General features: G+C 51.1%; 1 protein-coding gene across 2 annotated transcripts in view; it reads right to left on the reverse strand.

Moving 5' to 3' along the window:
• Nucleotides 1-27,426, reverse strand: part of CHCHD6 (coiled-coil-helix-coiled-coil-helix domain containing 6) — a 251,133-nt gene that overhangs the window by 23,215 nt on the left and 200,492 nt on the right. For both annotated transcript variants that reach the window (XM_047097231.1, XM_047097230.1), the window contains one exon: nucleotides 23,813-23,883. In XM_047097231.1, the coding sequence (XP_046953187.1) occupies nucleotides 23,813-23,883 (71 nt within the window). The remainder of the gene's footprint in view (nucleotides 1-23,812; nucleotides 23,884-27,426) is intronic.

Here is a 27,426-nt window from a genome sequence, read left to right on the forward strand (position 1 = left end):
ATGTATGCACAGACTGAGAGGCGGGCTGGAACAAAAGGCTGAAATGAGCATGAAATCAGGTAGAGATGGATGTAATTTCCTGCACTTGGGTTTAAGAATTATCAACTGAACAAGGATAGGATATGGGAGAGTTGTGGTTTAACAGACTGAAGGCACTACCTCTAGAGTTATCTGCCTAAAACACACATCTGATCATGCCGTTTCAAAGCTCAGGCACTTCTGATGGCTTCCCGAGGCATCAAAATAAAGCCCGAACCCCTGGCACTCAAAACCCCACCGTCTGGCCTCAGCTGTGTGCCCCAGCCACACCTCCCTCTGAAGGGGTAGGTTCTGGAGGCAGCTGGCGTGGTCTGCCATCCGACCCCCCTGCTCATCAGCTCTATCACCTTGGGCAAGCCCATTCACTTCAAGGACTCTCCATTTTATTGTCTAAAGAAGAGGGATAAGAAATGAGATAATACAAAGTGCTTCATGATTTGCCTGGACCACGGGAAGGGTCTGACAAATGCAAGTGCCCTCCCACAAGCCGTCGTCCTCTTCTGTGCACGGAAATATTTAGAGGGGCGCCAAGGAGCAAGAGGAGCAAAGGGAAGAATGAGACAATAGGATTGCGGGAGGACAGGGACAATCAGAACAGTTTCTTGACAGCTGGAGCCGGGAGGTGGCGAGTGCCCCCCCCCCCATGGTGACGTGCACACAGAGCTTGCGGGGAGACCTCCTGCGTGGGGACTGGAGGGGGCTAACATGCAGGCAGTCCTAAGGGAAGAGGGCCCTGAGGAGCCCACAGACAAGGCAGCAGGGCTGACCTTTCCTTCTGAGCCCAGCCATGGTTACCAAGTGTCACAGCCCCGGGCACAAGAATTCTCCTGAGTAAGCACCGGGTGTCTTGGGTACTGGGATTTTATCTGTTATGCGAGGCATTTCATCTAAAAACCTTATTGGCATGGGTCTTTTAATGTAGCTGATGGCACACAAAAAAACTGCAACTTGGAAGTCTGAGCTGGATGCTGGATTCTAACCGTCGGCAGCAGTAATAAATAAGATGAACTAGCATTGACTGAATCCTCAGTACGTGCCAGGCCCTCTGTCTACTACTTTATATACACACTCTCATGTGATCTAAATGCCAGCTCGCTGGGTTGTTCTCTTATCCCCATTCTACGGTCGAGGAGACAGATGTGGGGAGACCGCCTGATGCGCAGGCGTGCAGAACTGGTATCGGAACTAAGGGGGCTTTGCTTTCAGGCTGGTGCCCGGACTCCCTTCTCTACGGTGCTGGCCGTGAAGAGGGTCATTTGTTAATCAGCTTCCTCGCCCCCAGGCCAACAGTCACAAGCTGATGGCCCCTTGCCAACTCCCCTTGATGGAAATGGATTCTGTTGCAGCCTGCACTTTCGCAAATCAGGAGAGTGGGGATACAGCGACCCGGGTAAGAAGAGCTGTTTCTCTGGGTTTTTGGGGTCATGACTTGCTGCTGGCTGTCTGAACAGCAAGATAATCTGCAGCCTGCCTCTTCTCAATAGCTTGGGAGTCCCTCATTTTCTCAGTCACATGGCTCTGAGAGAGGACACCCTTAGCATTTGGGATCCTAACGTGGGCCCAGGCACCAAGAGTTATTGTAATCCCAGCTACCGTAGCCAGGGACTGAGAAAAGCCCCCGCAATACCGTCTCCTTATGTGCCACCCTCAACCCCTTTTTAATTTTTTTTTTTTTACATTTAATTCGTTTTTGAGAGAGCACCCGTGGCAGGGGGTGTGGGGGGCAGAGAGAGAGGGAGACATGGAATCCGAAGCAGGCTCCAGGCTCCGAGCTGTCAGCACACAGCCCGACGCGGGGCTCGAACCCACAAACCGCGAGATCATGACCTGAGCCAAAGTCAGACGCCCAATCGACTGAGCCACTCAGACCCCCCCCCCCCCCGCCCAACCTGCCTCAACCCCTTTAAGGCTTATATGCCTCATCTTCTGCCCACAGTTGTCACCTGAGGAGGCGAAGCCTACAGAGCCACCCAACTTGCTCTGTGACAGAACTGTGATGAGAGACCACAGATTCACAGCACAGCCCATGTGCCAATTTTGAACCTTTACGGAGGGATGTGGCAAGGTAGGACCTGCTGCCATGTACGGAGCACCTGCTCAGAGTGGAATTCACCCATCACACCAGGGAAGACCCCGAGCTAAAGCAGACAGAGTGGCTTGCCTGAGGTCATCTGGATCAGGCTCCGAAGCCCAAGCAGCTCCCAAGACAGAGCTGTAAGGTGCCATCTTCCTCCACTCCCTCTGAGATGAGCCGCAGATGCGCCCTGGGCCGCAGGGTCGCCCCACACCTAGCTCCGCCTCTCATCCAAAGCCACCACCGCGTGGCCCTGTCCAGGCCTCTCCTTTCTGGTGCTTAGAAGCCCGGTCTCTCAAATTCTGCAAGCAAGTTGAATTCGGTGCCAGCTTAGACCCTGTTGTACCTCAGCCAATAAAACAGAGGGCTGCACGGTGTGCGAGTAATCCTAGGGGACCAGAGCCAGAAGACTTAGGTTGGTCCCTAATCAACTAACTGGTTTCTGAACTTGGCAAAGGCACTTAATTTCACTTATGGCTCCCGCATGTTTGAAGTGGGGGAAGAACAGGGCGTTTTGCAAGAACACTGGTTTCCCCGTTCTCGATCTGCATGACCTGGGACAAATTCCTCAGTTTAGATAACCGTCAGGGTTAACTGAAATGGGCTGAAACTACCCATGCCAGGCTGTCTCGTGTTTGAGGAGGGGGTTACATGTGGAGGCACGGGGCCAGTGTGTAGGGAGCTGGGCACCTGCATAGTGGTGGGTGGCAAGGACACTAAGAAGGGAGGGAGGCAGACAAGTGGTGAGGAAAGACAGAGACCAAAAGTGACGTGTGACACAAACGGAACATGGGCCGTGTGTGGGATTCAAAATCTCCCAGTAGCCATACTGAAAAGGTAGAATGAAACAGGTAAAATTAATTTTATTTTTATTTATTTATTTATTTATTTATTTATTTATTTATTTATTAACGTTTATTTATTTTTGAGACAGAAAGAGACAGAGCATGAACGGGGGAGGGTCAGAGAGAGGGAGACACAGAATCTGAAACAGGCTCCAGGCTCTGAGCTGTCAGCCCAGAGCCCGACGCGGGGCTCGAACTCACGGACTGCGAGATCATGACCTGAGCCGAAGTCGGACGCTCAACCGACTGAGCCACCCAGGTGCCCCAAAACAGGTAAAATTAATTTTAGTGCTATTTTGTTTTACCAAATATTATCACGCCAACATGCAAGCAGCATGTTGAGATATCTCATGCTCCTCTTTTTTGAACTAGGTCTTTGAAATTCAATATACTAGCCACATACGGAGACACACGCTCATACACTGTTTGCAATATGCGACAGTCTAGGACTAGCAATGTTGGGGGTCTTGTTTTGTGCCGAGCTCTGTCTAGGCGTTCTATAAACATCATCTCATATTCTTCTCCCCCTCTGGCTCGCAAGGGCAGCATCGCCACCCCTCCATACAGATGAAGAAATGGGGATTCAGAGCCGGTGAGCTACCTGTCCCAGGAACCAGGGCTAGGGAGTCACAGGAGGAGGATCTGAACCCTGCTTCGCCTGGCCATGGGCTGTCTGGGAACATTCTGGGGACTCTGCGACCAGAGACAGGAGAGGACGATCCAGGGGTGTGGGAGCCACACAGCCCTAGCTGGGTTCCCAGATGCGGGCAGCCGTTTGGTTTGGGAGTGTCTTGTGTAAACCACCTTATATAGGTCAGGTACACAAACACCTGTACAGGAGTGGCCAAGGCCTTCCATCTCTGTGGATTCCTGGGCCACGAACCAGCAACTTCTTGCCACGTCAGCACCGAGCAAAAGCAGGAGCTCAGCTCTCCCCACCCAACCCAGCATTGTTCTTCCCTTTTTTTCAATCGCCTGTTGATGCTGGCATTTTACCTCCTAAACGATTCAGTTTAATCCATGTTAGAGATTTGCCATGCCATATAATCACCTTTTTGTAATTTTTCCTAATTCTTCAAGATGCATTTCTACCTTTGAACAAATAAATGCAGCTTCAGTTCTTGTTTTTACCGTATGGGAAGCATCATAAATTTTACAGCCATGACTAGCTGCAAGCTTTGTATTATGAACATCCTATTTTTCCCCTTACATCTTCAAACAGACTTTTGGCCTTTGCTTAAATAGGCATTTAGACTAAGCTGCACATGACTTTGAGCTGATGTAGCAAGAATCTGTATGGTAACAAAACCTGAATGCAAAGACACTTTAGTCACAACTGTTACTGCCCTACGCTCTCCCACTGTGGCAACCAGCCCAGGTGCCTCACCCATGTGCTACTGTCCCCATCTCTGGAACATCAGCCTGGGACTTTGAGACTAGTCATCCTGTGAGCCTGAAACTTAAGGACTAGTCATTGTGTGAGCTAGGGACTCATGGACTGGTCACTGTGCGAGCCCTAGACCCACAGACCCATCAGGGTGTGAGCCTAGGACATGAAGACTAGTTACTGTGTGAGCCCTATAACCACAGACCGGTCAGGGTATGACCAGTCACCGTATGGGTCTGGGATTCAAGGACAAGTTGCCATGAGGCTGGGTTAGATCAGGTGAGGCTGCACACCCTAGGAGTGTTCCCGGTTCAAGATCACCCAAGCGGTCAAGACGGACAGACTATGCAGCCTTAAGGCCCATTCTCTGGAGGGAGGAAGGCTCTCAAAAGCCAGGAGAGGCACAGAGGGAGGGACCACACCTGAGACAACTGACCCCTTCTCTTTCGGGTCAACACTGCCATCCTGCTGACCAGAAACCAAGACGTAGGGTGCAAAGTTTGCTGAAGGCATTGGTTGAGTGTCCTGCACAACACAAGGCAGAGCAGGTGATCGGCAGTCATATGTGAGCCCCAGAGCTAAAGCGAGACACATGCTCTTTCCAAAATGCTCCACAAATCTGACTAGGTGTGTCTTTAAAACCTGGAACTGTGTGTCGTAAAAACTGCTTTGTCATCTGAGACCGACGTGACTACTTTTTCAGTCTTTTTACTTAAACGATCTCTGTTCCTAATCCATATTTAGAAATTCCTACCTGTTTGAGGTAGGAAATAATTCACTTGGTCCAAGGAGATCACATAGAAGATAAAGAAGGGGAGAGCAACGTTACAGCAGCTCCCCAGCCCTGACGGCACGCGTCGTGACAGTGACACTGTGCACGGAGCAGTGCCAGCACTGTCAGGGCTAATGACCCCAGAGGCGACTGCTATTAGCCAATTCACTAATTAGGGGCCTGTTTGTAGAGCTAATGGGAAGGGTAATCATTTGTTAGCTTAAGTAAAACTCCCGGGCATTCCTGACAACTGTCATCATGGAAAAGTCTGGAAGGCAATTCATCTATCCCTGTGAAATTCAAAGAAAGAATCTAGAAAGCCAGAGTCATCTTTGACAACACAAAAGTGAACATACCCTCCTTAAGGAATTTGCTGGTAGGAATTTCCTGCTTTGGCTCCTAATAGATCCTTTTTAGCAGCAAATAAATATGCGCATGTACAGACACAGGCACATTTCCACGTTTGCATTCCAGTGGTCTGATTTCTGTGGGTTCAATCCAATTTCTCTCACACTTTGAGCCGAGGGAAACAGCCACAGCTAATGCCACTGACAGGAGAATAGCTCTGGAATCCCAACACAGAATGTAGCAATCTGGTTAGGGGCTGTGTGAGCATACGAGTGAGAGAGTGTGTGTTACCGTGCACGTGAGCTGAGCGTGTGACTGTGTATAAGGTATGTGTTAGCGTGTTCATGTATGACTGTTACATGGCTGTATGTTAGTGTGTGAGCATGCACGTGAGTGTTAGCATGTATGTGAATGAGTTTGAGAAATGTTTGTGTGTATGCGTGTGGACACGCATGAGTTAGTGTGTTCACATGTATGTGAGCAAGTGAGTGTGTGTGTTAGCATGTGAGTGTGTCGGCACAGGAGTGCGTTAGCATGTATGTGAGCGAGTGTTTGGGTACATGAGTGTGTTAGCACGTATGCATGTTTGAGTGTGTTAGCACACATGTGTGCGTGCATGAGTGTGTGTGAACGTGTATGTGAGCAAGTGTATGTGTAGGGAGAGGGAGTATTTTGATGCCACAATCAGTTTTACTTGGCTTGTGCGTTAAAGATCAATAGAACAGCTGAGTTTTCTAAAAGATGATTCTATTCACTTTTAAAAAGCATGGACTGTGAATAAAGAATATTATTATTCTTGGGGGTATCTTAGGGACAGACGAAACCAGTGCCTAGGATTTAAGGGACTTTTAGCTCACAATGTAGGACCCTTCTCAACTGCTATCACCACCAGGAGAAAATATACTTTGCCCCCCAAAGCTCCCTGAAAACTTTTGCCTTGGTCCTGCTGGGCACAGGGTGTCGTCCCACAAATGCAACCAGAGAGGCCAAGAAGTAACAGCCCCTACAGCAGGAGCACAGGAAGAGGCTGCACCTGGGTGGAGGGCAGGGCATAAATTCTGGAGGGGCCTTGCAGAGATTGTGGGTCCCCCGATGTCCTGCCACAGATGAGGAACTGAGGCCCTGATGGGGAGGCGACTTCTTGGGGTCACGGGTGCACCCAGGAGACAGCACAGGTGTGAACCCTGTCTCCTGACAGTGTCCCGGCCTGACATCCTGCTTACTTGGCAGTCACCTAGACGCTGACCCCATCCCACCCAGATGGCGCTCCTTTCAGAGGTGGTGTGAAAGGTGACCCTTCAAACAGGGGGACCCCGGGCTCCCCAGGGGGCAGGAGCCCCATAACCATGTCTGCTACAAGGTGGCTGCTGAATTAATGCCCAGATGGGCAGCTCATCATGGTCAAAGTCACTCTGTGTGCCTTCCTGCTCCAGGTCTGCGTGTGCTTACTGTGGCAACCTGGTGTCACCTGGCCATAGGGAGCACGAGCTACAAGGTCTGTGTCCACCCAAAGAGCCAATGCCAGGCCCGCAGGGCTCCGAGTGCTGTGTTCTCTCCCACGGGGCCACAGGTCACTACAGGCTCTCCCGACTCAGGCCTGACCCTGGGGAGGGGTCCAGGTAAGGAGAGGACTCCCGGCGTTGAGAGAAGGGCCACCGGAGCAATTCAGAAGCTGGGATGGATTTACTGGGGCTCCCTGGGGGCTCTTCTGGAGAAGCGATTAGTTTGTTGGCTGGAGTACATTCACTTTGGCAGTGGCTCTCAACTGCAGGGCTCATACCAATCATATGCAGCTTGTTTAAAATGCAGATTCCACGGCCCCCGGCGGCATTCCATGGATTCTGAGGCAGGTGAGGTAGGGACAACCCCAGCCTCCGAAGACCACACATCAGCACCGGCAGAGATCTGCAGGGCACCGCGTCATCAGGGCTACTGAAGGGCTGTGCAGACAGGAAGGCTCAGCGAAGACCCTCGAAGCAGCTCCCTCCTTGGGACAGCAATAGCACAGGGCATCCCCCCAGAGCCTCTGTCATCCTGTAAACATGCACCTCCGCGGTCCTGAGCTCTGGGTTGCTGCAGGATAACACCAGCGTACCCGGGCTGTGGGCAGGAAGGCTGGGCCCTGAATCCCGGCCCTGCTACTTTCTCACCCAACAACCTCGGGCAGATGAGCCAGGCTGGTCCTGTTTCCGCATCACGAAAACAGCGTAAGAGTGTCTCCCTGGGCCAGGCAGGCATTGGCGCTCTAGAGACTGGGGGGGGTCCCATCCTTCCAGTGGCGGTGTGTTCCAGCCTCTCCCTCCCCCTGCAGATAACCCCAGGGGCTGGTAAGTTGGTATTGACCAGATCCTCTTTCTTCTGGCCTTTATCTTGGAGCAGACTGCTGAGAACAGGAGCTCTGAGGGCCCTGAAGGCGGGAATGAGGTTGGGGGCAGCAGGGATACGACCATAAGAAGAGCAGAGAGCATCAGGCATGAAATGTTCTGGGGGACACACTGAGGGGGACTTGTGACCAAAGTTCACCTGTTCCACAGGCTCAGGGCAGCCTCGGAGTGGCCATAAGGGCCACTCAAGTGAGGTACATGTGTCCCTGTGACCAGTCCTCCTAAAAGGATCCCAACAATGAGTTGACCTCTGTGCACCAACCTAACTAACCAAGACCAGAGGGGGCCTGACAACGAGGCCAGGGGGTCAGCTCTGAAAAACAAAGCCAACTGAATAAGTGGGTCCTGAGGATCTGGGAGTGGGTCCAAGATGGAAATGAAAGACATTTAGAATTTTCACTTCCATATGCAAAACCTCAAACTGGTTTAAGCAAAAAGGGCATTTACTGCTCCAGGAAGTGGGAAATCCCAGGGTGACTTTACAAGGAGCAGAGGGCCTTTCCACGGGAAGGGGCAGATAGGGGCCCCAGTCCAGCAGGGGTGAGGACAGGCAGGGCCTTGGGTCTTGGGCACAGGCAGTGAGAAGCAGCCCAACATGTTTCCCTGTGCCCTGCCCCATGGGGACCTGCCCCACGCAGCAAGAATGGAGCCTGCTCCCCACGGCTTCCTGATGACAAGGTGGCCCAGTCTGGGCAGATGAGACTAACCAGGTGGCAGTAGAGGGTACACTGAGGGGCAGGACCAGGTGGGAAGAGGTAGGCTGTGGGCTGATTTTTGTCTTGCTTCCAGAGGAGACAGAGCTGTGGATGACGGAGGGAAAGAAGGAAGGAGCAGGGACGGACAGAGGTTTGCTTCCTCGGTCTTCACAACAGCCCTGTGGGCTCTCTGGACGGCCATCCCTTTTACAGAGGAGAGGACTATGCCTTAGAGAGGGGACTACTGGCCAAGCTTCAACCACCAAGTGAGAAGCATGACCAGGATTTAACTCCGGTTTCTCTGCTTCAAAGCCCCTTTTTCTTATTCCCCGCCACCTCCCAGAAGACAGAACAGATCCTAGCCAAAAAGTATACAAAGTCTTCTTCGGCGGGAAGGCGACTGGCTAGGACCAAGCTCCTTCTGCACCAAGAGAACTTGAGGTCTGGACTACCAGGCTACTGCGGTGACCTTTAGAGAATCCTGGAGAATGAGGAACATTGCAACACTGGAAAGGAATCATCTTCTGTTTCATGGTTTTCAAAAAGGTGCATTCCATAAAATGTAGGCGAGCCCAGTTAAGATTCTAGAAGAGCACTAAAGAAGCTGGTTTCAGAGCATTTAGAAAATGGCGAGGTGATCAGTAGGGACAGACAAGGTAATCAGAAACTTATCATTCCATACTCTCTTCTCTTCCCTGTCACAGGGATCTGAGCTGGAAGACCAGGGCCATACAGTGGCCTGCCTGCCCCAGCCTCTACCCACGTGGTTCAATCTGGTGGTAAAGGAGGAACAGTGTGGGCCAGATCCCAGGAACTATGTTAGGAACTGGTTGAAATCACTCGACCCACACGGGCAAGGGCAGCTATGAAGGAGGATTCTAAGGGCATTGTGTCTCGAGCCTTGCACAACTCAACATCTTCATCAATGACTCAGCCAAAGGGAAGAAGACTTAGCAAGTTTATGGAAGACGGAGTTAGCTGGGATGATGAGTACATCGGATGACAGAATCCACCTATTCAAATAATCAACGTATAGCCTAGACTAAATCTACCCAAAATGAAGTTTATCTGGGATAAATATGAGGTTTGGAGCCCAAGTCCAGAGCACTTGGTAACCGTGCATGGACATGAGTTTGCCTGAAGCTTCGAGTGAATGGTCAGTGAGGTCCAGCTAACAGGGCAGTGGACAACCAAGCTAACAGGGTGCTGCAGCCCAGTGAGTACAGTGTGGGCAGAGCCTGGTTTCCAGACAAAGACGGTGATGGCTGCACTGCATTCAGGCTGGTCAGTTTGCTCTGGCTCCCAGAGACTGCTACTAACTGAGAGCACAGGGAGTGGAGACAGAGACTGGAAGCCAGGCATGTGCCCCACTGGGTGGTTTTAGGAATCAGGCATTAGTGCTAGAAGGACAGAGATGAAGGAGAAGGGAAATGGAGGGGATGTGAAAGTTCTCTTTGAATGTCTGTAGGGCCGGCTTCTTCACCGAGCCCCAGAAAGTCCCAGGGACAGAGCTAGGAAGGAAGCTCCCCAGACAGCCCCGAGCTCCATGAGAGAGCACTTCTCTAACTGTCGGGGCCATGACAGACGAAACAGGAAGCTTAGTAAGGTCAGGTGCTGGCAACAGAGCTCGTGTTCACAGAGGCAGCAGAACTCCTCGGGCGAGCACCCCAGGAAGAATCCACCTGTATCTGGGATTGGACTAGATGCCCCTGAGGGCCTGCGGTTTCATGGATGCCACCAGGAAGACTGACTCTGAACCTTATCTCATCTGTGTGGCAGGGGTGGGGGAGAGGAGGTGACAAAGTGACTGTTGGTTGGAAAACTTTAGAGAGCTCCTAGGTATCATGGCCCAGTGTAGATACCCTCAACTTCTCAGAGAGACCGGATGTTACAGAGAAGGCTTTGCATCATGGGTCTCAACTCCCTTGGATCTGACTGTTCCAGAAACAAAGGCCGTTTTTGTACACTAAAACCAGCAGCCAATGGCCACAGGTCAAGCTGGGTCTCTCAGGGCCCGCTCCAGCCTGGGTCTATCACATCGGGGTGAGCATGAGTAAAGGCCAGCCATACCATATACACCATTTCTCTGAAGGGGAGCCCTTCAGGGCAGGCCCTCCTGTTGGTGTGTGCAGAGTCAGAGAGCTCTGATGGCAGCGGGTGGAGACCCCGGCCATTCAGAGCCTGCACCATCCCTGCCAGACACTTTCTGCCTATGGCCTGGAGGCGGTCAGGATCTTGGAACCTAACCACCTGAGACAGCAGCCTGCACTAAACTTTAAGGTCTGTTAAAATGAGTATGCTCCTGTAGAGTGCTGCAGGGAAAATAAATCTTTCTGGAATATCCACCCTGGTCCTGGAAGAACTGGCTCCCGGGAGACGGTATTCAGCCTCTGCAAGCCTCCACCACAGTGGGTCGTGCTGGCGGCCTCCTGTGCAGTCGGCGGAGCCCGGAGCCCTTGTGGCTTGCGGAAGGCGGGGTAGGGTGGTTGATGGTGATCAGATCTCAGGGGAACTCTTTAGTTCTGCTACCGTGTCACTGCTTGACAATTTCCTGACCCTTTGTCAGGGTTCCCCCCTTGGGAGGAATGAGTGTACACGCCCAAGTGCTGCATGCCCACAGTGGGTCCAAGGCAAGGTGGGTGCCATCCTGCCAAGGCCCATCCTCAAGATGGACAGAAAGGCCCTGCTTCCGATGAGGCTGCTCCTTCCAAGGCAGAAATGACCACGAAGAAACCCAAGCAAAAGCTTTCTCCTAAGAACGGGAGCAGGGGAGGCAATAATACTCGGAAAAATAAATCTAATGACAAGAATGCTAAGCCCTAACCTCTTTACCGATTAAAACACGCACGCACACACGCACACACACACACACACACAACAATTCCTCTACTGTAATAACATTTAATCCCCAGAAGCTAATCTAAATGTAACACTCAAAAGAAAACAAAAGTGGCACAAAGGAAAAGAGCCCCAGCCAGGCCTTGGGGGATACGGGCTTTATTCCCAAGGCAAGTCTGCTAATAGAGCTGGGAATGAAATGCCATTTTTGTCTTTGTCCAGGGGAGGGGATTAACAAACTGTCGCCTCTAAGTCCAGTTTCCTGAGTCATGGATCTCTGAGCAGTAAGAAAGCACTGGGCAGAGGCTGGCCTTCCCCAGGCTACTGCTCAGAACCCGCCTAGTGGGGTCGGCCCGGGGAACTGGTTCTAGACGCTTTGAACCCAACAGGACCATTGCTGACCCCCCCCATCCCCCCCCTCCGTGGCTCTCTGACAGACTCCCTTGCCCCTCTTTGCTCTGGTGCTGGGGTAGCTAGGGAGCCCCTCACCTGCCTACCGCGCCAGAGACAGTAAGCAACCCCCTGCCCCCAGGGAGCTCATGCTCACGCCCAGCCCTGGGCAGAAGCCTCCCTGCCTCCCTGCTCCTCATCCACTTCCACAGGCTCAGGCCTTCCTGCCTGGCACTCAGAGTCTCCCAGGGAGCAATCGTGCCCACGCCCACGCTTGGGTATCTGCATGGCCCCTTGTTGCGGCTCAGTGCGGCTCCAGTGTCAGTCTGTCCCCAATCCTTTGTCCCGAAGTCCCAGTCGCCTCTGTCACATCATCCCCCTTCATCCTCCTCATGGCACTTTGTAGAACCATCGAACATCACTGCCGATCAGTCTGTCCATCTCTCGGTCCCAAGCGAGGGAACCCTCTCTGCCTGGCTCAGGGCTGTGCCCTGGCCGTGCCCGCACGGGGACCCTCAGCACGTGTCTGCTGAATGGGTGAGTCATCCTGGCTAGTGGCGCTACAGCGGCTTCCTAAGTAGGCTTCCTGCCTCCCACCTCAACACCATTACCGCTTCATCTCCCAGACGCTGCCAGTTATCTTTCTGAAACACAAATTCGATCCTATCAATTCCCTGCTTAAAAGCTTTTTTATGGCTTGCCACTGCCTGTAGGGTGAATTCCAAATTCTTTCGTGTGCACGGAAGGCCCTTTACATCCGGACCAGCCGCCCTGCTAGCCGCATCCGAGCCTCATCCCTGCCCCGTCAGTATCTGCCTCTCCCCCTTTGCCAATGCCCTACCTTCCTCTAACACCCCACGAGGAAAGGGCCCGCTCTGGGTCTGCTCACACTGACCCTTGACCACAGAGCACAAACATGAATTCATCTCCGAAGCCCCACTGTGCTCCAGCAGGATTAACTGCTCCATTGCCTCTGCTCCCGGGGTGCTATCCTCATATACTGCTGTAGCAGTTATCATTTGTTACAGTGAGTTTCCACTCACTCAATACACAGTGACCCTGGGGCTACGAAGAGGAATAAACAAGCTTCCTGCCCGCAAGAAGTTTGTAGTCTAGTAGAATGCCACGCTTGAACATGAGCGTCCAACGATGCTCCCAGGGCCCCCCCAGGAGGTGTCCCAGGGGCCCCCAGGTCCCACGGGGCCCATCAGAGACACACCTAACTGATCTTGGGGTGGGCAGGCTGCAAGCAGGGTGGTGTCTGTGCTCTCATTGGAGGTGAAGACCACATCTCATCTATCACGCACAAATCGTAGCCAGTAGCAGCCTCAGCAGAAGCTTCAGATCACTCTCACCTCATCCTCTCTCTAAAGAGAAGTGGTTATCAAACTTTTCATAACCAGAGATTATGGGCAAATATAACCAGCCCTCTCCGATTCCCTTCTGTGGATCGTGGCCCACAGAACCAGAGCAGGGGCTACGGAATGAGTCACCAGAAGTGGGGATGGCCTCCCTGCCCTAAGAGGGGTCAAGAGCAAACCACTAGGAAACTCTCCCTGGGAGAAACCCGGTGGCCGGCTACCTGCCAGCCAGCCAGGGGAGGTTGAGACAGAATGCTGACACAGAGGAAGTGGCCCTTCTGTTGTCTTGAACAGACAGGGAAGGGGGCTGGCATATACCACACTCTGGGTATAGAGTGATACTTGCTTTTCCTTAAACATCTCCAGAGGAAGATAAAGTCTGTACAGCTTCCTTCCCTCAATCATTATGTTATAATCACTCACTGCAAGTCAGGAAGTCCTTCCCTAGATCTAACTTAAATTTTCGAGCTGTAGTTCAAGGCTCTAGTGCCTCCTTCCCAGAGGAATACAGGTGCATCCTCCGGCCTGGCTTCTCCCTCCCTGTCCTTCAACCACCAAGACCTCCTCCCTCTGGGGTCTCCCCAAGCCTCTCTGCTGCAGGCCTGCAGAGTTTACGGCACACAGACAATGCACAGTAGAAAACCGCACGTTGATTCCTAGGTTCCCTTTCCTCGGTAACATTTCAATTTCGCTCCGGATCGAAACTTTGGCTACACCTGCCAGCAAAATCTAAGCTGCCTTCTTCAGGATTCACCTTTGTCATCTCCCTGCTAACACGTGGGATGGTACATTGGCCCAAACCTGGCCAGCAGCACCGGCAGGATCCCAGGGGAGCGGGCTGAGCCCTCTTGAAGACAGTGATGGGGGCCCGGAAGGGAGGGAACCCGTTTTCCCCTGGACCCCTGGTCTTCTAGGAGCGGGACTTCTGACCCCAGAGTCCCGGCACGTCCATTCTGACTTGCCCAGGATGGCAGCTCAGCTACACCTCACATGTTCACAGGTCACATTGGATTTCTTGACAGGAGCCACAGCTGAAGGGCATTTAAAACCACAGATCTTGTCCAACAGCCTCAGTCTTTGATGGAAGGGGGAAGTTCAAGGAAAGGGTACCAGGCAAGTTAGAGGCCAAGCCCTGATCAGAAGACTACATACACATATGCACGCACACACACAGACACCCACACCCACAGATGTGCACACACAGACACACACTCATTCACATACAGGTACTCATGCTCATGTATATATATATATAAGCCCTCCCATATACTCACACACACACAGACACACATGTGCGTGTGTGCATCCACACACACAAAAGTGCAACTAGGAACCCAGTTCCAGGGTCAGCTCTGGTCTCTGTGTGTGGTCCCTATCAGCTGTCAGCTTGGGATCTGGTTCCCAACTGTACTCGGAACCTCCCTCTCCTTTCGCCCAAATCATCGATTCTTCTCTCGCGATAGCTCTATATTGTTATTAATTTTTAATTATACAAGCTGTACATATATATATATACACTTATGTACCAATATATATTTGTTTTGTTTTTACAAAATTAAAAACACAGCAGATAAAGCTATGGTCCTCTTTGGCTCTTTTGATAATACTGAATGCCCTTGGGGTGCCTGGGTGGCTCAGTGGGTTAAGCAACCGACTTTGGCTCAGGTCATGATCTCGCGGTTTGTGAGTTTGAGCCCCGTGTCAGGCTCTGGGCTGACGGCTCAGAGCCTGGAGCCTGCTTCCGATTCTGTGTCTCCCTCTCTCTCTGCCCCTCCCCCACTCATGCTCTGTCTTCCTCTCTCTCCCTCCAAAATAAATAAACATTGTAATACCGAATGCCCTTGAACTGCCCAGGAGTAACTACTGTTTTCTATTTGGAGTGTATCCTTTCAGACTTTCTTCTCTGTATCCACATAAGTTGCACGCACCTACAGAGCAGAGAGGGTGCCGGCGTACCTGTGTCAAGTGCACACACACATAGTACACCACAACCTGCTTTTTCAGCCAACAAGATCTCCCAAGCATCCTCCCAAGCTAGTGCATATGCTCCGTCTCGTTTTTAACCCACCGCTTGCTCTTTGAGTCAGAAAGATTATGCTTGTCCACTGCCCTATTCGCAGGCAGCAAGGCTACTTCCAATCTGTCACTTTGGGGAATGGGGCCTCCATGTCCCCTCGCCCGGGGCTGCTTGTCCACACACACCAGGGTCTCTGGAGGGCACGTCTCCAAAAGGAGAGCTGGGGATCCGGAGTCTCCCCTTCCTTTGTGGTTCCATATCCAGACAGCCGTCGAATCACTCTACATACCGAGGGTCCATACCCCCTTTGGCTACTGCACTCCGATCTCTCTCTCACTAAAACGTGAGTTTCTATATAGTGATACCGGCTGTTATTTGAGTGCTTATTATGTGCTTAACAAATTGCCTCACGATGCCCTCAAAACAACCTTCAGCAGCAAGGGACATGTGTCTCAGAGCAGTTATGTCATCTGGTGCAGGCCACACACCAGGCAGCATGGCTGGGAATGCACTCACCTGTCTGACCCCAAGGCCCTGCCCTATGCGAGCCCCACACACCCTCACCCCACAGTGGGGCCCTGCTGCACACTGCAGAAGCCTCCACAGAGAAGGTGCTTAGACAGCCAACTATTCGCTGTTAAATCCCACCCTAGAAGTCTATACAAGGGGTATCAGCTCATCCTCCCACCCATGCATCTACCATGGCTAAGTCCTGGGCTGGGCAGTGGGGATGCAGAGAAAAATAAGATTATGGATTGACCTCTGGGGAAGACACACCGTAAACAGAAAAGATGCTTAAGTTGGATTTTGAAAACTGAGCATAATCCGTAAGGAGAAAAGAGGGGCATTCTAAACAGAAAACAGGATCTATAAAGATAACTCAGTAGATTCTGCATTCTGAAATCAGGAACCCAGAAGTCTCAGGCTGGAAAACTCAGTCTTTAGAAGTCATCTGATCCAAGGGTGGCAAAGGAGTTCACCTTGAATGCCAATCTGGAAGAGGTGATACCAGCTGCCAGAGTCTGGAAACCGAGGAGTCTCGAGAGCACGTCCAGGTTCAGGGGGAGATTGCTGGAATCCTCCGGTGATGTTTGCCATGGGCGAAGGATGGGGCACAGGCAAGAAGCCAAGCTTCCCGATGAAGCCACTGAGGCTTTCCAAAGGTGGCCCACACTCACTTCCAGAACCAGCCCAGAGCATTGGCCTTAGGGAGCACTACCTCTGTTGATGAATTCTCTCTGCATGCATCTTTCTCTTGCTACAGAGGAGGCAGAACTCTGTTCAACATCGGTATGGGAGTAAATGCCTGCAAACAGCCCAGGGGAAGGAGGGGGACACACCCCCCCACACGAACACACGTGTGCACGTGCAGAAATATACTGCACCAGCCCTGGGGGAAGTGAGTGAATCAGCTAATCAGCAAGCAGCTAATCCCCTTGTCCTGCAAATTCCTGAGAAGCAAGTATCTGGGTAGGGTAGAAAAGAGCTAGACTCATACAGGCCTGCATTCAAATCCCACTCGGCCACGCTGGTTGTGTGTCCTGAAGTACTTCTGTGCACGATCACATTTCATTGACAAAGAGGCACCATCATTGTCCTTGCCTTATTGACCAGCATACTGAGCCTGAGAGGTAAGCTGACTTAGTTTCCAGACCTGCAGTATGGGACAATAATGGCATCTGCCATAAGAACTTCCTGTGAAGGGAAGACCCCAGGGGCTGCCTAAGTGCCTAGCAGAATAGCTGCATAGAGGTTTTTAAAAAAAAGTTTTTTCTTAATATTCATTTATTTTTGAGAGGCAGAGAAGGAGCAGGAGAGAGGGAGACACAGAATCCAAAGCAGGCTCCAGGCTCTGAGCTGTCAGCACAGAGCCTGACGCGGGGCTTGAACTCACGAACTATGAGATCATGACCTGAGCCAAAGTCAGACGCCCAACCGACTGAGCCACCTGGGCGCCCCCCGGGATGCAGGTTTTTAAAGAAATGTATTAACTGCATTTTGATCTGCTAAATCCACGCTCAAATGGGTTTTGATTCGTTAACCTCTCAAAGAGCCAGGTTTGCCAGTTTAAGCCGCATACGTTGGTAAATTTCTGAATAGAAAGTGCTCTTTTTAAAAAGTTACATAAGAGAAGTGAGAGAGAGAGAGAAACAGCTTTTGAAATCAGACTAATGTGAACATTATCCGGATGAATTAAGATAGAAAGCTATCTTATTGGGGGTTCAAATAAATAACTGCTGTTTTAATAGGTGATCAGTCTGTCATTGGCTCACTAAAAGAGCGCCTGAGAACACACTCGCTCAGGTGAGCCCAACCCCTCCCCCACAGGTTATTTAAGAAGCTCTGGATTCCAGGTGAGAGTGAGCCCTACCACAGCAGCTTGGCCCCAGCAAGGTCCAAGTCCCCTCGTCCATGTTACTTAGACCTCTCCGGATCAAAGTCCTTGCAGCACAATGACTCAGTTTCAGGAAACAGTTAATAACCTTCTTCCTTCAACTCAATTGTTCTAACCTCTTTGAGGGGTGGCTCTCTGTGAGGCCAGGGGGCACTGTACAAGTTTCCTGACAGGGAGAAGTCGAGACAGGCTCTGAATGAATCCCACGGGAAGAGGAGTGAAGGTTGTCATAAAAAAAATAGATGGGACACGATAAATGCAGGATGTTCCCTGGGGTCTTAATCTCTTCCTTCAGAAAATCTGAAGATTTCTGCCTGCTGTGCTGTTGTAAGGTAGAGGTGCATGTGTCTGTGTGTGCGTGTGTGTGTGCACGTGTGTGTGTCTGTGCATGCAAACGCACTTCGGGTATTTACTGCTACCCCAACAATAGCATTCTTCTGAAACAAGAGTTTCCAGACCGTGAATGCCGGCCTCACCAACGACATTCCTCTTTAGTTCTGAGTTCCCCATTGGCCCTCTGACAGGCATCTTCTGAGGCCTTGCACATATGACAGGCTTAGCAGGCCTCAGGAAAGCGTGGCAGGCCCAAGAAAAGTTGGGAGGGCCACCCGTGCCATCGGTGTCTGATGTTGCTAACCAGTGTTGGAGTGACGTCGCGTTCTCACTCTTTCCTCTAGCTGGTGTGGCCATTTTCTACTTGGCAAACTAATCATTCCTCAGAAGTTAAGTCAGGACCTCCACTCCCATCTATAGTGGAGTAGCTTGGGGAAGAACTACACTCAACTCTGAGAAAGAAATTTTAAAAGTTGAAATTTAGAAAATCTATTAAGGGGCACCTGGGTGGCTCAGTCAGTTGAGCATCCAACACTTGATTTGGGCTCAGGTCATGATACTGGGGTTGTGAGGTGGAGCCCCATGTCAGGCTCTGCACTGAGCACGGAGTCTGCTTAAGATTCTCGCTCGCTCTCTCCCCCTCCCTCTGCCCCTCTCCCCTGCTCGCACACACTCTCTAAAATTAAAAAAAAAAAAAATCTGTTTAAGGCATCTGAGGAGCAAGACAAAGTAAGCCCGAGGGCCAAGATTATGAAGGGAAGGGAACTGTAGAGAGGTAAGTGCTCATTCTTGGAGCCACTTGTCCCCGGTGAGTTTTTGGCAATTCTTGGTGCAGGAAGGGAGGCTGAAAGTTGGGCAAACAGCTTCAGCTAAAGTGCAAAGAAGCCAGCTTCTGGCAATCTCATAGGACTACAGACAGACAACATTCCTTTGGAGTTCAAGGCTGCCAAGGCAGCTAGGCTTTGAGGGACCAGGATTCAGGAGAACAGGGAGCTAAAATACAGTGAACCGACACTCAGTGACTTTCCTCTTTTAAGGCATTTGTCACATTCTTGAGCTACTCAAGGCAAGAGGCTAAGGTGCCAAGTGAAAGCTACTAAAAGGCAAAGTGGAATTTTCAGAAGTCTCACAGAGCTGAGGAAGCAAAAACAAGGGTTTCAAGCTCACCAAGAAAGGAGGTGTACTGGAGCCCTGGAAAGCCATGCCCTAGGAAGAAGGGTAAATCAGAGGTGGTCTGAGTTTCACCAAAACTGCAGCAAGCCTCCAGTCAGCTCAGTCCCTCAGGTGGCCACCAGGGAACAGGGTAGAGCACTCTGGGGGAGACGACACACTGCAGAGCGTCTGTAGTCTCGGCACAATGCCTGGCATGCAATCGCGAATTACCAGCCACACAAATAAATAGGACCAAGAGGTTTTTGGAAAAGGCAATAGAAACAGACCCTCAGATGACTTCAAAATAACCATACCTAACAGGTTCAAGAAAACAGATGGCAAAACCCAGAATCTCACCAGAGACTGGGAATCAAAAAAAAAAAAAAAGTAATTGAACTTCTAGAATTGAAAAACATGCAATAATTGAAGTTCAGAAATCAATAAATAGGTGTAAGAGAGACTTGACACATTAAAAAGATTAGTGAAGTGATAGGTCAATAGTAAAAACTCAGATGACAACATGAAAATTTTAAAAATTGATGAAAAACTGAAGAAAAAAAAAAGACACAGAGACAAGGGAGGCACAGTAATACATGTAACTTAAATTCCAGACAGGAGGAAAGATAAACCAGGGCAGAGTTTTATTTGAAGAGATAATGGCTGAGAAATTTCTAAAACAAAAGGACATCAAACCCGAACACATGAACCCCAAGCAGGAAAAAAGAAAGACAACTGACTCCTTAGGCACATGATAGTCAAATTGCGAAAAAACTAAAGACAAGGAAAAGCTAAATATCAGAGAAAAAAAAGTAATTACCAAAAAGGGGTAATAAGAGTATCAACAGCTAACTTCTCCAGGAAAAAACAGGTATCAAATTAGAATGTAAAGATACCCTGAAGGAACTCAACAAAAGGATTGCTAGATTCTTTCAAACTGAAATATATTTCCAATTAAAAATAGAGAATTTAGGGGCACCTGGGTGGCTCAGTTGGTTTAGCGTCCAGCTTCGGCTCAGGTCATGATCTCATGGTTCGTGAGTTTGAGCCCCGCGTCGGGCTCTGTGCTAACGGCTCAGAGCCTGGAACCTGCTTCAGATTCTGTGTCTCTCTCCCTCTCTGCCCCTATCCCCCCCTCAAAAATAAACAAAAAAAATACAGAATTTATAATCAGCCAAACTACACGAAAAGAAATATTATACAAGTTCTTTAGTTAGAAGGAAAGTGATCTCAGAAAGAAACCATAAATCCATAAATCAGTAATGATACAGAAAATCTGAACAGGACCGCCTAACTTAACCTAACAAACACAGATTACTATACCTGCTGGCAGAATACACATTCTTTTCAAATGTACATAGAAGGCTTCCCAAAACAGATCATATACATAGTCATAAAGCAAGGTCCAAAAATTTTAGAGGATTTACAGTATGTTCTTTGCCCCCAGAATTAAGCTGAATATCAATTATTAAGAAAATAACTAGAGGGGCACCTGGCTGGTTCAGTTGGTACCGCATACAACTCTTGATTTTGGAGTCATGAGTTTGAGCCCTGGTTGGGGGTAGAGATTACTTAATAAATAAAAGGGTTTTTTGGGAAAAAAGTAAGTAGGAAATTACCAGATATTTGAAAATTAAGCAATACATTTTGAAATAACCCATGAGTTGAAGAAGAAATTAGAACGAAAATTAGAAAATTTTTGAACTGAATTATAATGAAATGCAATATATCAAAACTTTATGGTGTAACTGAAGCTGTGTTTATAGAGAAGTCAATGCCTTAAATGAATATATTAGGAAAGAAAGCAAGCTGACCTGGTGCTTCACTGCTTTTAGGATACGACTGAAATCTCTAACATGGTTACAAAGTCCTGTGTGGTCTGGCCTCTTCTGACTTCTTAGACCTTCATCCTAGTCTGTCTCTTCTAATTCATTCCTCTCTAGTCACACTGGCCTTTCAATTCCTTGAATATGCTGTATTACTTCCTGCCCCGGGGCCTTTGCACATGCCAAATCTGCTGTCGGAAGTGCTCTTTTTCCCCCCTCCTTTCTCTGGCCAAAGCCCCCTCATACCACGGGAGTCAGTTCAAAAGTCACTTCCTTTGAAAAGGCTTCCCAAACATATGAAGTTTGCGTTAGGGTCCTCAGACACATGCTTTTTAATTCAAACATTTTGTTTCACGGCTCATTACTATAATCAATCATTATTTGGGCAATTGCTTTTTGTGCAATTAATTTAAAAATATTGTTTGTCATTCCCCAAATGCCCTAAGCTCCTTGCTGAAAGAAACCGAAGCTGTCACATTGATCGTTTTATCACCAGTGCCTAGCATGGTACCTGGCAAACAGTAGGCACACAATACATGTATGTTAAATGAATACATGACTACACGGACATCTAATTAGTCACCTAAGTAACCACTCAGTTTACTCAAAGTTGTTAAAAGATGCTCACTGTCTTGGAAGAGAACTATCACTGCTGTCAGCGTTGGCATTTATTTCTGTGGCATTTACGAGGCAATTTACAATCATCTGCTAATCCAAGAACGCTCCCAATCAAGGATTCCGCCCTCCAGCCCAATGTTTAAGTAAAATAATTTCCAACTCCACACCGCTTCCTGTGTACTCTGGTTGGGTAAAGAAAAAAAAATTTTTTTTTTAAACTCAATTTATTTATTAAATCTGTGCCACGCTCTGCGAGTAATCCAGATGACTGCCGTTATTTGTAACAGTCACCCTGCCACTGCCACCCACTGCTGACATCTGAGGCGATTTCCTATGTGCTATCTCACTCAAAGCACTGGAGGGGGTATCAGCTCTCTTCTGCATGTGAGGACATCAGAGAGGTGACGTGACTTGCCCAGGGTCATAGGAGCAGCCAGTAAGAGGCAGGGCAAGGGTGCACTCCAGGTCTGCTGGACGCTCACGCCCAAGCATTCTCTCAGCTCCATCCCAACACCCATCTTACAGACCACCTACTATTTAGTATTCTGCTTAGTAAATAGTAGTAATTATCAAGGGATGTTGCAAACCTTTGAAAAAACCTTTTACTTTGCTCGGATTAAGATGATACTCACATGCCATCTCCCCTTTGCCTTCAGAAGACATGAGGATGATAAAGGATATGACAGTAAAGTCAAATGCACTAATCCAGGGCACCAGGAGCCCAGGAGTCCCCACTCTCAGGACGGTGGGCCACATGGCAGGTGACAAAATGGTGTGGTCCCTGACAGTAAAGCTGCCTGGCTTCTCCCCAGAGCGCCTTCCCTTAGCAGGCTGTTCCATGAGGCGGGCTGTTCCGTGATCCAGGGAAAGAGGGAGGGGCTACGGATCCAGCATCACTGCCCCACAGGCAGTTCCAGGGGACGGGACGGGCCAGGGGCTGTGCTGTGGTTTTTGCTCATTTCCGGGATCACATTACCCAGATGGCCATCACCCCACAGCCTCTGGGGTGTGACTGCTTCCCAACCTCTCCCTCTCACGGATCGCGATTCTGAGTATTTCTCAGCCCTGGATGGGCCATCGGGGTGCTTGTCTGAGATCCAGATGGAACATTCCATTCCTTAGGGGTCTGTGCAGCTCATGGCACTTGCTTACACCCAGAACCCCCCGTGGGATCCCAACGGGCAGGTGCAAGAGCTTTCCAGTCTCTACCTGCCTACTGGAAAGTTCTTTCTCTGAGTCCCCTATTACTGCTCTAGGACTTGAAATCCCAAGATAACTAACTGTATGCTCATCCCGAAAGCTACTCAGTGGTCAGCTCCAGCACTATGTCCCCCTGGCTTCAGGTGCCCCCTGCTACACCCTGGACCTGTACTGAGGCCACCCGTTCCCACTGCCCCTTCCTGGTTCCTTGCACAGTTTTTGTCAGCAGCCGTATTTACAAGCACTTTGACACCTCCTAGCCACCCAAGCCTCTCTCTGATGGTTCCTTCTTAAGGTGCCACATCCCACCCCTCACCAATCTGCACTGGGACCGGTTTGCCTGGGGAATCACCCTGACTGAAGCCTGGAAGGGAAAGGCCCTTCCTTGAGGGAGGAGGAGGGAGTTGGCCTGGTCCACAGAGGCCACCTTCATACAAAGGACCCACAGTTCAAGGCCCAGCTCTCCTTCCCACAGCAACCCCTACAGACCCTCCTGTGACCTCACCCTGAAGGAGGGTGCAGCTGTAATGAACACACCGCATGCGCCTCCCATTCCTTAACGTTCTGGCTCTGAGGCCTCCCTCATGGCGCAGGAGCACGCAGACAGGGGACAGGACGCTGGTACTCAGCACTGTGCGACCTGAGCCAGCCATCAGTGAGTGTCCCTGAGCCCCAGTCCTTCGGGGAATAAAAAGGGAGCCACCCTGAGCATGTGAGCATGCAAGAGGTACATGGCCCGCGACCAGGCACACGGAGGTATGCTCAGGGAACAGGCTGGTCTGAATACCACCTCCACAAATGGGGGGCAGGTGCCCGTAGCAACATCCCTTCCCTGACTCCCTCGGGAGCCCGACGGCCAGCCTGTGGCGTGGCCCACCTACATGGTGTCTGAAACAAGTCTGCCAGTCCGCCGTGGCCCCATTCCCACAGCCAGGGAGCCAGGGAGGAGCTGAGTGCTCGTCTGGCCCATGACAGATGACCGGTGGCTGCCCCACAGCCGGGTGAGAGACTGAGTAGCACATGGTTGTCCACGTTATTACAGAGACTTGAAGTTAGGCAGGTGGCGGTAGGTTCCAAGCCCCGTGTACTGATTCTTACAAATACAGGCTAAGTTTACGAAACATCATAAACGCATTCTTACTTTATCGTGCCCTCCATTTTTGAAGCTGCCTCATGGAACTGCTGTGAAGACAGTTTGTACATCTCGGCATTCTACAAAGAGAAAAACAGAACTGATTACCAAAGACTGAAATTTCCCTCTGGCTCCCGCATGGGAGAGACGGCACTAAAAATTGACAGATGCTGATTTCTTGACCAGCATCAAAGCAGATTGGTGATTGATCCACAGCTTGGCTCTGGCTCCCACCACGGTAGGCTAACCACGGCTACAGAATCCCAGAGTAGCAAAGGCTGGAAGGACCAATGGGTCCTCTGGTTTGGGGGTTGGCAACCCATCACTCAAACCCGGCCTGCCACCTGATTTTGTAAGTAAAGTTTTATTGGAACACAGCCACAGTCATGATTTGTTTCTGCATTGTCAGTGGCTGCTTTTGGGCTACAACGGCAGAGTCGAGTAGTTTAAACAGCGACTATAGGGGCTGCAGAGCCTGAAATATTCACTATCTTTAGAGAAAAAGTTTACTGAGATTTGTTCTGGTCCAACCCCCATTTTATAGGTGGCCTCTGCTGCCTAGAGGTGAAGCGACTTGCCCAAAGCCACCCAGCAAATAGCTGTGCCAGGACTGGAGCCCAAGCATCGGATTACCAGCTGGGTGCAGACTCTGCTGCCTGCCGTGACCACCACACTCCTTGGCATGGTGGCTGTCTGTCCAGAGCTGCTGAGTGGCTCCAAAGGCATGCCCTCCATCCTTCCTGAGGCTACCTAGTAAATGTGCACGTGCAGAACCAGACTGGTGTGGAGAACAGTCCGGGCCTGCGATATGACAAAGCTGGGCCGAAGCCCTGGGGCCATCACAGCATGACTCCGAGTGAGTGGTTCCCACTTCTTTAGGTCTCAGAGGCTCAGAAGCCAGCACTTGCCACTGGTTTCCAGAAGAGACGACCGCAAATGCCCGTGCTAACCCCACCTGCCACCACACTCCTAGGGGAGCACCTTGAAGCTCACAGTGAACAGACTGACTTTTTGCAGCAGGCTGTCTCAAGGATGAAACCCCAGAAGGCGGCCCAAGACGGGCGGGCAGTCAGACTTTCGCCGTGAGGGTGAGGAGATGGCACGGATGCCATGGGACGCCCGCCTACCCTGTGCAGGCCTGGGCCAGACCTTTCACAGAACCCGTGTGCGAGGGCTGGTTTTTCCCATTCTACAGGTGGGTAAAGGGAAGCGTCCGGCTCGGGGCGCCTCCCACAGGCATAGTCCTTACAAGACGCTCGAGTCGCAGGGAAAGGGACCTGGAAGTCACAGAGCCATGCCCTGTGTGTGTGTCAGACTCCGAGCCTGGCTCTCCCCACTCCACCATGCACAGAGATAGCCTGGCCCAAAAGGAACGAGTTGCTCCTTCGACAAAATTGAAGAGATGACAGGTGCAGATCAGAGCCATGCAGGGGATGTGCCCTACCCCCAAGGCACCCTGTCGGCCATCTGTAGAGAACGTAACCGAGGCAGGGGTGGAAAGCACCTCTCCTAGGAACCTGCAGAGTACTGAAGGCAGAGTTTGGGTGGGAACCTGGCCCTCACTCCCATTCTGGTACCTGCCCCTGGGAAGAGCCAAGGGGGAAGGGCCGCGGAGGGGTGTGTGCCTGAGGGAATGCCTGGGGCCCACATCAGGAGGAACCCAAGTACCCGAATTCTGCCTTGGGCTGTGCTGGGGCGAGCCCAGGGCTGGGCCTTTTACCACCCCCCCCCCCAGCTGCTAAGTGAGCCTGGGCAGGTCCTCAGCTCTGAACTAAGGAGGTGCCCATGCCTCTCTCCAGTGGCCCTAAGGCACAGCAGATGAGAAATGGGAACCCTCCCAGCACGACAGGCACAGGACACATAGGGGTTCTCCTGCCCGACCTCCTGGCTTGCAGGTCTGTGCTGACTCCAAGCTGTCCCATGTTTTCTCTCTGGAGCCCTGAGGTTCCAGCCAAGAGATTATGATTTTGCCCCAACGGGTCTGACGTTCGACCACCATGGACTGTCCTCGGTGTGGGAGAAAGGCCACAAACGTGAATCATCTCAGGGCCTCTCCTCCCGCTCCACGCAGATGCTCTTCTGTGACATCCTTGATGGGGATCATTTGTATCATTTATATTCAGTCTGAACCTTCCATTCACGGGCCCTCACAGGAAACCACATGGTCCGTAGGCCCACATTGTAATCTTCACTTTGGCACATGCTGTGTTCTTTGGGTGAGTCACTCACTTCCTAGTGGTAAGACAGGGCTCCCACTCCATCACAGGGTGGCTCAGATGATCCTGAGGGGTGCCGGGCTCACAGCGCCCGCCCTGTCCGTTGCAGCCACTGTCATAGCACCATTGAACTTTCTGAGGCCAGCGTGGGCCTTAGTAAGCTCTCCATTCACTCTGATTGGTTCTCTTTGCCACAAGACGGTCTCCGGGCTCAGGCCTTCACCTCCTTAGAGATGTGCCAGGCCACTGTCTCCTAGGCCTGGGGGCTGCCAGTGGCCCTTCCCAAGGGAGTTCCCACTGCCCAGACGGGCTGACAGGACCCTAGTGGCTCTCTGCTGCTCCCACATCCCCACGCACATGGCCCGGTCAGGGTGAGCTCAGTAAGTCGCTGAGTTGCCTACGAGTGCGGACTGAACGTGCGGTCAGGGAGATTTGTCACAGGAAGTGCCCACAGGCCAAGAAGTGGTTGTGATTACCCCGCTGCAGCTTCCTCTATTGTCTCTCAGGGTGACTCAGAGGAATTCCCCTTCCTGTCGCACCCGCCCTCCCCGCCATCTCTGCCATGTCATCTGCCTGAGCAGACCCCGGGACCACGCAGCACAAGGGCGTCTCCTGTGCGGCTCACCTGACACATGCAGGTTCTGGTCCACACCTTGGGACGGCTGCACCTGCCTCTTGTGTCCACCAGACCTTCCTGAGGCTGCTGGCGTGCACCCTGCAGACCCCTGGACCCTACCACCGTTGAGGGGTTTCTCTAAGGACTGGGGCCACGCGTGTTCACACCGAGCACCCGCTAAGTGCCAGAGGATTCCAAGACAGGCACGCCTGCCCCCCAGCCTCCTGGGGCTCCCAGACAACACCACGTCACGGTTACAACGGGCTGCTCAGCCAACTGTCCCCGGTGCTGTGGGGGTACCAGGAAGGACAGTCTGACGGAGGCCATCCGACTGGCTTCTTGGGAGCTGGCACCTGAACCAAGGCCTAAAAAAACCTCTTTTTTTTTTTTTTTTAATTTTTTTTTTTTCAACGTTTATTTATTTTTGGGACAGAGAGATACAGAGCATGAACGGGGGAGGGGCAGAGAGAGAGGGAGACACAGAATCGGAAACAGGCTCCAGGCTCTGAGCCATCAGCCCAGAGCCCGACGCGGGGCTCGAACTCACGGACCGCAAGATCGTGACCTGGCTGAAGTCGGACGCTTAACCGACTGCGCCACCCAGGCGCCCCAAAACCTCTTTTTTATAAAATAGCATTTTTGAAAAAAATAATACACATAGTTTAAAAAGGCAAAAGCACAAAGGGCAGAGGGTAGGAATGTCATGACCAGCAAGCCGTGTGGCCAGCCCGGCCCCGGTGCTCCCCCTCGTGCACAGGGTCTGTGAGCTGGTCGCCCGTGCATACCCACAG

The sequence above is a fragment of the Lynx rufus genome, unplaced genomic scaffold, assembly GCF_022079265.1.
Source record: "Lynx rufus isolate CCGP_SWC_20201006 ecotype Redwood Valley unplaced genomic scaffold, mLynRuf1.p SCAF_4, whole genome shotgun sequence".
Classification (NCBI taxonomy): domain Eukaryota; kingdom Metazoa; phylum Chordata; class Mammalia; order Carnivora; family Felidae; genus Lynx; species Lynx rufus.